General features: G+C 33.8%; 1 protein-coding gene across 1 annotated transcript in view; it reads left to right on the top strand.

Moving 5' to 3' along the window:
* The window catches only part of LOC130582457 (mitochondrial inner membrane protease subunit 2-like), a 166,609-nt gene that overhangs the window by 73,022 nt on the left and 79,767 nt on the right, over positions 1–13,820 (top strand). Inside the window, exon 3 of the mRNA XM_057381172.1 lies at positions 5,020–5,122. Coding sequence (XP_057237155.1) covers positions 5,020–5,122 — 103 coding nt within the window. The remainder of the gene's footprint in view (positions 1–5,019; positions 5,123–13,820) is intronic.

Below are 13,820 nucleotides of genomic sequence, written 5' to 3'. Positions count from 1 at the left end.
CAGCAATTCATGTTGCTTGGAGGAAGTTGTTCCTAATTTTGGGGCTCCCTATTTTACAAAAGGGTTTKTATTTTTTTTTTAATCTCCTCTGAAAACAGGGCATTATCTACATATCTTCCCAAAGATATGCAGATTTCTGAGACCTTTGGATTTTGCAAGGTCAAATCAAACTGAAGGCAATCGTTCCTCATCCAGCTCAGCTGAGCCAAGTTGCTTGCTTTGGCACTGCTACCGCATCCTAAAAAAGCAGATTTTTCTTGCTTGTGGGCAGGTGGTTAGAATACCATATAGAGCTCATTTTTGACTGTCAAGATTGAAATTATTTCTCAGCCAAGGATAGCTATAAGTACATCTGTTAGCTATTAAATTGTGGAGAAAAAAAAAAAACTTTGCAAAGGTTCAAAATGTACCTCATATGTAAGAAAAAAGTAAATCAGAATTTCAGACCAACTTCTGTAAAAATGTCTAAAAAGATAAATGCTGTTCCATTATGTTCTGAACAAGAAAATTACTGCAACTTTGGTAGACCCTATTCTTAAGCCAATGAGAGTTCAACTACAGTCTGAGCAACAGAAGCAGAGATGATTATTACTAAAGTGTCAAAGACTTCAGTAGAACCTGATTTTTTTTTTTCTCTCACCAGTGTGGTTTTTAACAGATGCTTGGATTCTGTATATCATAATCTGTGTAATTTAATGTCTTTGCCTGTACTATTGCTAAAGGAAATTGTTTAATAGGAAGAATAAGAGGTGTTGAACTGTTTTTATTTTTTTCTTAAACGATGGTAAATTTAAGAAAGTGAAAGACTACTCTTCATTAGTAGAGGCTTAATGAAGTTTAAGAGATGGTTCAGTAACTATAACTCATGCTAATGAACTAGATATTAAATTAAAAAATRATCAGTTAATTATTACAGCAATTGTTCTCTTAAGAATTCATTCAGATATATTCTAAATTTAATTAAAAACTTTGTGCATGAGAACTAACAGGGGTCATGGTTACAATCACTCAGAGAAATTAGTCTAAGGACTCTCAACTAAGAAAGAAAAACAGAAGTTTATATTGCTGTCAAAATATATGTTACATTATTGACTGCAATTCCTCTGTAGCAAAGACCTCTCACAAGGAATTGATGTAAAATTCCTGATGAGGTAATTGTGCTCTAAATTGATCTTTGCCCTGAGGATTTTAGGATTTGCAGCCATTGTTGTAGTGTGCTAGAATCATTCCAAAGTACTTTTTCACTTTCTATTGTATTAATTTTTCACAGAACTATTGGTCATTTCACTTAAAACTGTTATTCGTTTTCATAGCTGAAAACCCCCAAAGTTGATGTCAGTAGTCTGCAAGGCTATCCTGAAGAAAAAGGGTGGAGTCAACTCTTCTTTTGAGAAATTATGTTTGTGTTAGTAATTTGACCTTGTAGGATTGCACAAAAAGATGGACAATAGTATGTCCAGCTAAAATGTTTAGCTAGTGAAACAAATATATGGTGATTTGTGCATTTTGATGAGGACCCATATTGCCAATGTAGCACATACACCTGGTCTCCTCCTTGCATTTTAGGGCAGAGATTGCAATTTCTGCAGGATTCGTGGAAGAGAGGGCAATGACTGGTCATGATTCTATTTGGGCTCTCTTCTGAGGAAAGAAAACCAAGTTTGTGGGTTTTTCTTTTTTAGAAAAATCAACATGGTCTTTGCAACAGTATTTAAAAATAACCTGCTGTCAAGAACCAAGCATTGCTTTCTAAAGCCTGTAGTCTGGTTTGCTTGCAAGAATAGTATATTGATCTATTGTGGAGTAACTCAACAATGAAATTATTTTGAAAATTAAAACCAATGTCAAGAAACAGATGATCCAGTTCACTGTAAGATGAGCCTTTGCTGTYGTTTGTTTTTAATTCATGCAGTGAAAATCTGAAGTGAAACTTTCTTTTCAAATTTCAGTGTTCCACAGCCCAGTGTTTGCAGTAGCATTGCTAGAGAGGATACAGRGTCCCCAGATAGCTGCCCTATGCAAATACTACAGTAACTTTTTGAAGGAATTGTTTTAGGAAAATCGATTTTCTTGCCTCTCTTCTGTTCACAGGTATGCAGGTACTTATTTTTTGCAATATATATATTTTTTTTCTGTTGAGCCTACCTGCAGAAAAAGTATGATGATTTATATAATCCACACATGAAATGGCAGAAGGTTTTACATTTACCTGCTGGGTTTAAAGGGATTTAGCCATGAAGTATCACTTCTATCTAYTGAAGTAGATAATTAGAACTTCTGCTTTTGTTTCTTTCCTATTTCTTTTTRCTCCTCTATTCCCTTTATATATTTATTAACATCATAATTTTTTATTCTATTCCCTCTGAGTAAAAACTACTTGAGTACAATAATGTGCTTTTTTAATATAAGAATTTGTAAATAATTCCTCTTTAACCACTACAAGACATTTTGTTTTTGCATAATTGTAGAAAAATATTCTGATTTATGATGCTTGTTTCAGGAGTAGAAAAGAAATATGTATTTACTATGTTTTAGAAATAATAAAAAGAACCAGTTATAATTACTGCATAGTAATTATACATTACTGTAATCTTTTTCTTTTTGCCTTAGGCCTTAAAGAACACACCATATACCTGTGTTAAACCCTTAGATTTTCACAGGGTCTCTGAAAACCTTTGCATGACTTTTATCCATGCAGACCAATTTTTTTCTCCAATTTTCTTTCTAAGTATTTATTATAAAATCTTTTTTCCCTTCCTCTTAGTGATTTCTTAATCATAATAAAGGAGGAGATTGTTTGAGGATAATGGATTGTGTCTGGTCTGATATGGAGTCACTGGCTGGCATTGCCATATTATTTTCCTGACATTTATGAGGTAAACATGTCAGCAGAATTAACTTTCAAATCCTGTCGCTTTTCTGAGTAAAATTCAGTCTTGTGCATGGAAGTCTGTAAGGGTACAGAACTTTATCACGATATACTCTTGTGTATTCAGGAGGATATATAGAAGAGAAAATTAAATATTTTTGAGCCATTGTTTGCTTTTATTACTGATGGAAGAAACCTGTTTAATAGTTTTCAAAAGTGTCTAGTCAAACAGAGCATAATTAATGAGCTACCCTCAGCCTATACTTTAAAGCATTTTGCTAGTACAATATATGATACTTTATAAAAGAAACTATCAGTGAGATGAGGCATTATGAAATCTCAAAATATAATAACATATTGTATGACATATTTCTTGAAAAAAGGATTTGCATAGTAATAAATTGCTTTTTTTTGGGCAYGGTTGAATTATTATAGCAGACTCTGTGTTTAGGAAATCATATATTTACCAACTAGGACAGTTTTGTGTTTTTGTTTTGAATGGTTTAAGAGTTTATGCTTGAATAATGTGTAATGTAAATTGTTCTAGAAAAAATGAAGATCAATCTTTTTCTTTTCTGCAAATAGGCTATTTTTTTTCAGCTTCCAATGAAAGTACATATAGAAATTCCATAGAATATAGTATGGCACACTCATCCTTTTAGCTGCCGAAAAAAAAGCTGTTTGGAAAAGCATTGGTCAGATTTTGTGACTTGCAAATTAAGTAATCGTTATTTTTATTTTACTAATATAGTCAAATAAAATTAATAAAATGCACTTTTGATGATTCCTTGTTTATCAAATATTTCATGGCCTCCAGGTTATTGATTCGCTTGTCGTTTTAACATACTCACCCTCCTCTCCAAGCAAAACAAACCTCCCAATCCCAATTTTTTTTTTTCATTTTGACTGGTGAGAAATCCTGATTAGTGCTGTTGCACAGTTCAGCTAAATCTCTTGGTGAAGGTGATTTACTCTTTCCAGTAATTTTTGTGATTTTTGTCTTTTGTTTTGGAGTGTGCTCCCTCTGCCTTCTGCTCTGAGGGCATATCTTCCGACAGTGAAAAGCGATGAGCAGCTGGAGGCAACAAGCAGATCAAAAGTCTGTTTCTGTCTATGGGCAGACTTGTTTATTCAAAACTAAATAAGAGGTATCACAATTCATAGTCCCATCTGTAAATGCTTCATCATGGTGATAATTCAGCGTGCATGACAATTGCTGGCTGAGGTTAAAGCATGACAGTTTATCTGTATGAATAATTGCAGAATAACAGGTCCCATCTGAAAGAAAGCAAGAGTGTGGTAGAAGGCATACTGGCATTATGAAAATGACAGCAGCTTGGGGAAGTAAATGCAGGAATTATGCATACTCTGCACCTCAGCTTTAGTACTAATCGGTAGCTTGTTATTTTGTAATATTGGGACATGCTGTGGCAGTATGATTTTCTGTAGAGGATGGCATCAATGTCTTTTTTTTTTTTTTTTCATCACTTGGCCTTCTCTTAGAGGTTTCTTTTAAGTTTATCCTGTTTTGCTTGTTACAGCTGAACAAATCCTATCCCCAGGACAGAATCATTGCAGGAATCTGGGCTCTGAATCTGAGGCCAGTTCAGATACATCGGTATGTTTTTGATGAAGAAAAACAGTCTTAGGCAGTGTCTATGTRACTGCAACATATATATGTTCAAAGTTATTTACCTGAGATAAAATCAGATAGTTCAAAATTTTGTTACTATGGAGATGGAGTTAATAAGCCCTTAATTTTTCAGTTAATTTAACTGAAAAGTCTCTTCTTCCTGTGTTGTGATATGATTTCTGACAAAACAGTATAGTAAACAAATCCTGATAGTTCAACTAGCTCATACAAAATTTGTATATATTTTGACTTGAGTAACATTCTTGAAGTSCAAAGGACTTCAGTGTGTTCTTTTAAGCAGGTGTTGAGTTGTATGCAAGGTCAAATTCTAAACCTATAAATATGTGAATTTTCCTAACAAAACATTGTTGGGTTTTGGGTTTTTAATGTGTTTTGTTGTTGTTGTTGTTGTTGTTTGTTTATTTGGGGTTTTTTGTTGTTGTTGTTGTTGTTGTTGGTTGGTGGGTTGGGTTTTTAAAAACTCTTTTAACTAACCTTTTTTTTCAATTCTGCTTAGAACCATTGGATACAAAAAGAAGTATGTGAAAGTTCCCCATGGTCATATTTGGGTGGAAGGTGATCACCATGGACACAGCTTTGACAGCAATGCTTTTGGTCCTGTAAGTCAATTCTCTGTATGTCACACTTTGCAACTGAAAATCTGTGCCTATGTGAAACACAGCAAGTATGAATTGATTGAGATTGTAGTTTTATTATTTTTGTGACAATTATTAAATTTYATAAAATACCTTGGTCAGCAGATACTGAGTTTTTTTCTTAGCTATTATAAAAAGAATAAAGACTTCTTTCAATTCCCCACATGGAAGGAGATGTGGTAGAGATTTTAAATTTGGAGGGATGTACTGGAATAGTAGCCAGAGGGAGAGCCAGCTCCCTGTAGCTGACAGATGCTCCCTGGGGACATTTTGCCAGCTGATGTAATTTGGAATGGTTCCCTCCTGGGAGTTTGGTCTTGCTTTAGTGCCAGTGCTGGGATAAAGAATTGGGAAACCGCAACTGTGCTTAACAAGTGTTAACTGATAAATTGTTCTGTGGACAATAGCAGAAATATTTAATTTTTTTTTTCAAAAAGTAAATATTTACGTTTTCTTTGCATAAGATCCTTTTCATATTGAGTGAAAAGAAGCTGTAACTTGAAAAATCTGATTTTTTACTGGGAAAAGTGTGCATCTCTTCATCAGGAAGACATTTCTTTCACTTTCTCTAGTTTGGGTTTGGTTTTGGCTTTGTTACACTTTGAATGGATTCTGGTTCTTGTTTTAACTTAATCTAGCATACAGGAGATGATAGTTGCTTAAACTATGTATCCTACTGTGGAAAGACAAACTCTTTTAGTCCTATTCCACATGCAGGATTTTTCTGTTTTTTTAAAGAGAGAATATTCCTCTAATAATTCCTTCCCCTGTTCTTCACAGCAGTTTTTGGACTTTTCTACCTTTAGGCATTTCACATCTATTTSATACTGAAGTCCTCCCATTGACTAATTGAATTAATGACAAGGACCTTATGAGTTTGACTGGCTTCTTGAAGTTTAGCCCAATTATTAAATTGAAATAATTTGTTCCCAGGAAAAAGTACAAAAYAGGCCTACTGTCTGATTTGGAGTATGTGATGGTGATGCCTCTAATTTAGCTTGTCTCACTTTTCTGTGCTTGTATTTCTTGCAGGTTTTCATTATTATTTTCCTTCTACTATCCTCTAAGATTTTTAACATCTAGTTTTAGAGGTTCTAAATAGAGGATCTAATTCAGTCTATCCTGTGCAGGTATCTCTTTCTTCCTTTAGTAAGCTTTTCTATGTCACTCTCTGTTCCTAACATAAATCTTATTCATAAAGCCAGTAATCTTCTTTTCACTTACAAATATATTGCCAGTATGGACTCAGAGCATAAAGAACCTTTAGCAGTTGGACATTGGTTTCAGATTTACAGCAGCTCACACAAAAATTCATACAAGGTAAAATCCTCAAGGTAGGCAGCAAGCAGCTTTCATGCAAGATGGTATGTGGGGGTAAATCTAAATACCCTCAGATTTTTACTTAATTTGCAGATGTTTAAATATTAGTAAATCCTCTTCACTAGGCTTTGATCTCACATTAATCATCAATTGCTAGCTAACATCAGATAGTATGTCACTTTTCTTACAGCAATGGCACTTTTGAGAGCTAGCAGGACAGGWTTTGACAGTGAATTCTTTATCTTTCTTTGGGGAAAAAATGACCTTTGTATTGCTTTGATGAACACATTCTGGGCAAGTCAGCTGTAAACAGGTATTTTGCTCTCAAATTAAATTATAACAGCAATCGCTGAATGCAGACAGAAGGGGCAGAAGAGATCACAGGGTTTGAAACTAGCTTCAGAATAATAAAATATAGAAAATTTTTGTCTGTAGAAGAAAATGGAAAGTGTATTTAGAAGAACACRCTGCACTCCAGGTTCTTTTCATCCTACACATGTAAGATTTTAGGTTACTGGGACATTTTCTACTCCTCTTCTGTACTGTGGAGATTATTTGCACAAGTGAATTAAAATATTAAAATCACTCTTTCAAGCCATTCAGAAAGTATGTTATTTTTTAAAAACATTCTGTTATAAGACTGCAGCAGTCATAAGGAACAGACAGCACAATGGTAAGGCATGGACCTGTTTTTCTCACTTTGTTGGTATATAGGTCACTTAAGACATTTGGTTAAACATTATGTGTATCACAATTCTGACTGAAAATTTTAATCAAAAGATACAGTAGGAATAGTGGGGGTTTTATGTGTATTATGTTGCAGACTACCATTTATTCTATTTTCATGGGATTGTACAGTAAAAAGACATTTATACTGTAGATAGACTCGGTAATGTTTTGTAGATGAACTTAATGAGTTACGTGGGGCATAAAAGGAAATTATGGAGAAACAGATTGAGRACAGATGTTAGAATATTTTTTTCTGTTGGAGAATAACAATATGTGTAATGGCCTAATGGGTTAGGTTGATAAAGCAAAAACTCTGATACCAATCAAGTTCTAAATTAGATGCACCTTTTCAGAGATATGAATTTCTAAACCGTAAAACTTGGCCTAATTAAATTGTGTTTACTTAGTTCATAAAAATGTTATGCAATAAATACTATCTTGTTCTTGTATGGTTTAATAGGACTAAAATTGCATTTTTAAAAAATAGGCATATATATTCCTGATGTGTGTAAATAAAATGAAGATGTTTTAACTAAGGTTTGTAGAGGTTTACTATTTCCTTTCTGCTTAATTGTGTCTTTGAATGGAATTATTATCTTAAATAATATTACAAAAATAATAGGYTATCTATGGTTAGTGCTGAATTAGAAATGGTATTAACTCTCTATATGTTCAAAACTTAAATATTAATTACCTTTCCTGAATATGAACTAAATTAATTAGTTCATGCCTATTGTGCATTGTCTTGTAAAAAATGCTTTGTGTAATACTGACTGGTATGTGATAGATAATACTACTGCTCTGATAATGATGTGTTTCAGGTTTGGAAATCTGTCAGCCATTCATAATAGTGAAAATAGCTGTTTTGAATAGAAACAAATAAACATTTAGAGAATTTGCATGTTTTTACTATTATTTAAGGGGATAAAAAATTACATATTGATGGAATTTTTTTTAATTACCTGTTCGAGGCTAGAGATTTCTGTTAAATTGACTGTTACTGTTTCTAAATTCTCAGTGAAGTCAAGCTTTTATGACATTAGCTTWACATTCCTTATTTGGCATACTACAGGAATGTGACAGTGAATACGTTATATAAAGATACCACATTGTTAAAATGTCTTCTTTTTGTTTTCAGTTCTGGTAATTTTCCGATTTGGTGGGCCTTTTTACTAGGGGTTGTAGGCATAGGAAATATAAAGGTAATGTTCCTGGCAATGCTTCTTCTTTCTTTGATCAGAAATGCAGGAGATACTATAAAGAATGGATGAAGCATTAGACTCCTCTGCTGCTTCAAATTTTTTAAAAATTTTAAAGGGTTAACTTTATGCTGGATCAGGTATTGTCTTTGCCAGCATAGTCAGATAACATCAGCATAAAAGCAAAGCTACRATTTACATTCTGTGGCCAATATTCTGGCTAAATCAAGGGAACAGTAATTATAAACTGTGCTTTGTTTAAATTAAATGTTTAGAGCTGGCATCCAGCAGTKCAGAGATGGTTATACAACAGACATGTGAGTGTATCTAAGAAACAGTTATTAATAAGTGCATATAGTAACTGATGTATTCCTGGAAGCACACATGTGCAGTGAGAAGCTCTCTCATAATTTTTAAAAAAGTAAACCAGGCTAATTTTATCTTATGGAGATCATATGTTATTATAATGCTCTTATTTATATGTTTATATGTTTCCAAATGCCTCCGAGTTGGGGACATAAAAGAGCTTTATAAAATTAGGGCTTGAAATCAATGGCAGTCTTTCAGCTGTTATGTAAAAAATCTGAACAAAAGCTCATTAAAGTCAATGAAAGATTTCTATTGGCTTTAATGGCTTYGGATAAAGTTCTTTATGCATTAAGCTTCACAATCCAGTGTAAGGGCAAAAAAAAMCTATTATCCTCCTTATCTTCCTGGGAAACTTGAGGCACAGGTAGGTTGATTATCTCTTCAAAAAYATCTCTTTTGCCCTCTTTTGGTCCTTATTCTAGCTTTTTTCCTAAAAATATATCTATCTTTAATGTGCTTATTTTCAAAAGTAAATCTTGTTGGATCTAAGCCTAGCTTTTTTTGTTTGRCAGAAGTTTAACCTTCATAAGCTTCAAATGAATAAATTGCTTTTAGTCAGCATTACTGTAGAGGTTATTTTTTTTATGATTRCCTATTGTGTATTTATGGACTAAAATATATGAAAAACCATTTCTGTCTGTTTAACTAAGTTTTCAGTTGTGAGAGTACCTCTGCTTCATATGGTCTGTCATCTTCTTAGGGAGGTTCAGTGGACAGCTGAAGGAAGAAGCAGATCCCTTTCTGCAGTTCTGAATTACTTACRTAACTGCAAACAAAGAGTGCCACATGTCCTAAAAGTGCATGTCATCTTGGTGATGATCTTGCCATCTGGAGAAGCTTTCTTATATGAGCTATAAACTAGTGCAAGATTTACATATCTCCCTGAAGTGGAGCAGCCTCTAAGACAAGAGTTGGGAAGAGTTTAACAGTARTGTACTGAGCAGCGCTGTGTTAAATTGCACAATAAGGCATTTAGGTTGGACAGGTTCCCACAGAGCTCTGCCAGGTCTAGAAATACCTGGTGACCCCATTTGTGTCCCCATAGTCCAACCAGCCACTCAAAGAGGCTTAAGACAAATAGTTTCAATACGAGAGTCCCAAATCCTGTTTTTCTTAGTTTAGAACAGTCAAGAAATAGTCAAAGGCTGCAATACAAAGTGTGATTTTAGCAAGAAAACACTAATCTTGGCTTACATTCATGAAGTTAATGTAGGTGAAGAAAACAGTGATGGCAAAGTAATCAGTGAAGGCTGGGAATGACCTACTGGGGACTTGCCTGCATTAACTTGCTAGCAGATGTTGAGATTATTCTGATATCTTTTTGCTACYGCTGCCATCAGTGCACCTTCACTCTGCTGTRTAAGCCTTGGAGAGTAGCATGACTCTTACAGGATCAGTGAAATTCCTGCTTCTCCCTTGGGTATTAAAGAAGAAATGAAGCTATGTTTAAACAGGATGAGTAATGCAAATATGCAATCAATGCCATTCCGTAGAATTTATTTCTGGCCACTGGCAAAAATGAAATAGGTGAAACTGTTTATAATCAGAGAAAAGACTGCATATGGAGCATGAAGTTACCAGCAGTAAATAGCATGGCTGCACAGCTTGAACTTGTAAAAATCTATGGTGAATAAAACGGATAGGACATTATGTGTTATGACTGATGATAAATAAAGCTCGAAGGGTAAATATGCTTGTCCCTTTTGAGAGAATACTATATGTGAGATGCAAATTGGGATGGTGGCTTGTCTGTGGAGAATGACAATTCACTCCCAGAGCTGCTGAAGGGAAGCCCTGGTAACAAGATTGTGTGGCCTGACTGTCCATTAAATTATCATGACTAACTGAATTTGCACTATAGGGAATAAAAAGTCCCCTATAGCTGTCCTAATTCTTTTGAAAAGTAAAATATTTGGCTTGACTCTAATTTAAACCAATGCATAAAAATTAATCTTTCAAACAGCCTGGCTATCAACATGTGACTAAAAGGTCTCAGTTAAGGCTACTCTATTTCATAGCGATGGAAAATATGCTTTTTGTCTTAGTTATGTCAAATCTTAAACATTTTATGCATTCAAGCTAAATTTCTCTCTTAGTTGTAAATGCAATTTATTTAACATTGATAAAGCTTCAGTCATTCTGTTTATGGAACARAATTTATGTAAATTCAAGCACAATGAATTATTAATGCAAATACTTAGTATTTCTGAATGCAAGTACCTTTAAAGAATTTTTCAACCACATTGGAAAGAAAAGGTATTCTGAGAAACCTACACCTGTTTTTGACATCACTTATATTGAAATAAATGACAAAAAATGTTGAAACAGTATTATATCTATTTAATTAAATATTAAAAGAGATCAGAGACCTGTCAGAATCATTCCATAATTTTTAAGTATCTAATTTGAACAGCTCTGCATTCAAATATAATTATTTGCTAARCTCTGTATACTCCTTCATCAGTTTCCTTACCATTCTAGTTCTGTCAGGTTACAGCTTGAAATACCCTTATATTTTATAATCTCTCTGCAGTATTCCTAACAGTATTTTCTCCATATGGAATCAAATAAATTATTTGTTTCAATGAAAACGAGGCACGAAGGAATCTTTGCTGACTTCTCTATAGTTTAACTGTGTAGGGAATTTTGCTTCATGTTGGCATTCATATTAAGATTTGCCAGGACATAATTTAAAAAAAACATTTAATATATTTATTTATTTATATTTTTACCTCCTTGAACATCAATTATTATCAAAGATCAGTTAGTGATTACTAAAATAAAGTGCTAAATTTTAGTTTACAGAATTAGAGGAAATTTTTCATTTATGTGGTTCCATTTTTGGGTAAGAAAARTGTTTTGTTGTAATAAGTACTCATCCCATCAAGGGTCCCAATCTTAAAATAAGGCTATTTTACTATAGGACCTTGTTTACATGATTGCATATCATATTGGAAGGTTAGAAATATCTATTTGTATGGCAGAGAATGCTCAGACCAATGTGTATTTATTTCTTTACAAGTGTATGTTTATTTTAGAAGCAAAACACTATTGAACCACAACGAGTAATATACCAATTCTTTTATGAATTATTTGAGGGAAGTGATGTTTTCCCTCCACTTGGTGCATGTGCAGTCAGGGATGATGTGCTCTGGAGGTTCCTGCAAAAGAGTTGGGAAAGGAGCCATGTGAGAGACCCCAGTGACAGACCTGCAGCACACRATGTAGGGGTTCAAGAACAGGGTTTGCTCAGCCTTGGGTGGGGAAGGCTGCAAGGAGAGGTCACAGCTGTCCTCAGCTGCTGCACGGTCTATGGGGAGGGCAGGGGCAGACTYCTCTGAGACCCAGAGTCGTGGGACAAGGACAACAGGCACAGCACCAGGCATTCTGAATAGACATTTAGGTATTTAAATGTATTTTTTTCATTATGGGGAATTCATACATTGATTACTGAGGGAGTTTGGAAGGTCTCCATTCCTGATTTATCGAGAGTGGAAAAATGGTAMATTTACTTATTATAGTAATACTTTTCTATTGCTGCAGTGTCTCAGAGGATTATCAAGGGCATCAAATTGCATTTCAGATTGTGCAAACATTCCTTTGCAATCCTTTATCTGTATTCCTTCTCTTCTAAAATGAATAGTTTGGAAAATTTACTAGACAGCATGAATTTTCCAATTGGCCATGTTTAAAGACCAGCCTGAGCAGAGAAGAAAAATTTTCCTCAAATCCCATAGTTTTTAATTAGCAGCAAACACCTTTTTTAATTATTTGTTTAAGCAGTACTTCAAACTTTATAGGTATGTAATGAAGCAAATACCAATATTTAATTTGAGCTAAATCTGATTTGAACTAGGATCCTGATCTTGCAAGCATCTATGTTTATATATTTTATCTTTATAAGATTTTAATAAAGTCAAAGGCCTGCATGTTTCAGACTGTTTTTCTTGTTTAGATTGTTTATTTTCTCCTTCTCCTATTTGAAAAGACTTAATAAATAAAGCACAGTTCAAACTGAATCATTTTGCTGATTCTGTTGTTGACAGCTATTTCGGTAATATATTAAATTTTTAAATAAGCAGAACTTTTGCTATTAAATAATTTAATTCCTGATTGTTATCGAAGTGATCAAAGCATTTTCCAAACTGTGTGGGCTTTTAATGAAAAATACAATTGTAATGGGCACATTGGTTTTTTTTTAATTTCAAACTATAAAGTATAGAAATAGTTTTCTGATGAACATAATAATGGTCTGTTAGAGAAACTTTCAGATTGACAGTAGAATTTCAAAGTTAGTTGTAATCTCTTTAACTGGAGGAGAGACAAGTAAGAATAATTCTTGAGAGGTAATTCCCAAAGAATGTTACATTTGGTGAGAGGAATAATGCTTTCTAACTGAGTAATAAATATGTTTGCAAAASAAATAAAAAATATATTCCTCTTCCCCTGATTGCTATTTGAGATMATGTTACTTAATTAAAGTTGGGTATAGTTATTTTCATTTACTTGCTCTGAGGATTTGGGCACTGTAGATTAGCATTTATTAGGGTTTGAAATTTTATGTGGGTTTTAATTAAGAGCTACTGAAACTTAGTGTCAGATTCGGGAAGGAGCACCGTTTTAGTTCTTCTCTTGTCAGTCTGGAGATTTAGAAAAGAGTGGTGTATAATAGGAAAACTGGTATTAGTAGCAGCATGAAATAGCAATAACTCCATGGTAGTTCCTGTGTAGTTAATGTATACAGCTTCCTCTTTCACTTATGCACAATTTATGCAGCTGTAATGTGTGCAATGATGGAATTGTTGAAAATATGTTTAATTGCATTTGATGCAAAACAGAAATCTCCTGTCATGTGATCAACAGCTCTCTGAGGTCATGGGGATAAGTTCCTTGTAAACCTTTGATTGCCAGCCTTGATAACAACGCCTGTGAGCTGCAACATTGTTACTCAATATCATGTTTTCTAATTGCAAAATTTAATTTTTGCCCCAGAAGTAATGAGGAAGGAAGGAAGGAAGGAAGGAAGGAAGGAAGGAAGGAAGGAA

Source organism: Malurus melanocephalus, unplaced genomic scaffold (genome assembly GCF_030028575.1).
Source record: "Malurus melanocephalus ecotype Western Australia unplaced genomic scaffold, MMel_1.1 scaffold_495, whole genome shotgun sequence".
NCBI classification, from domain to species: Eukaryota; Metazoa; Chordata; class Aves; order Passeriformes; family Maluridae; genus Malurus; species Malurus melanocephalus.
This window is presented reverse-complemented; position numbering and strand designations above follow the sequence as displayed.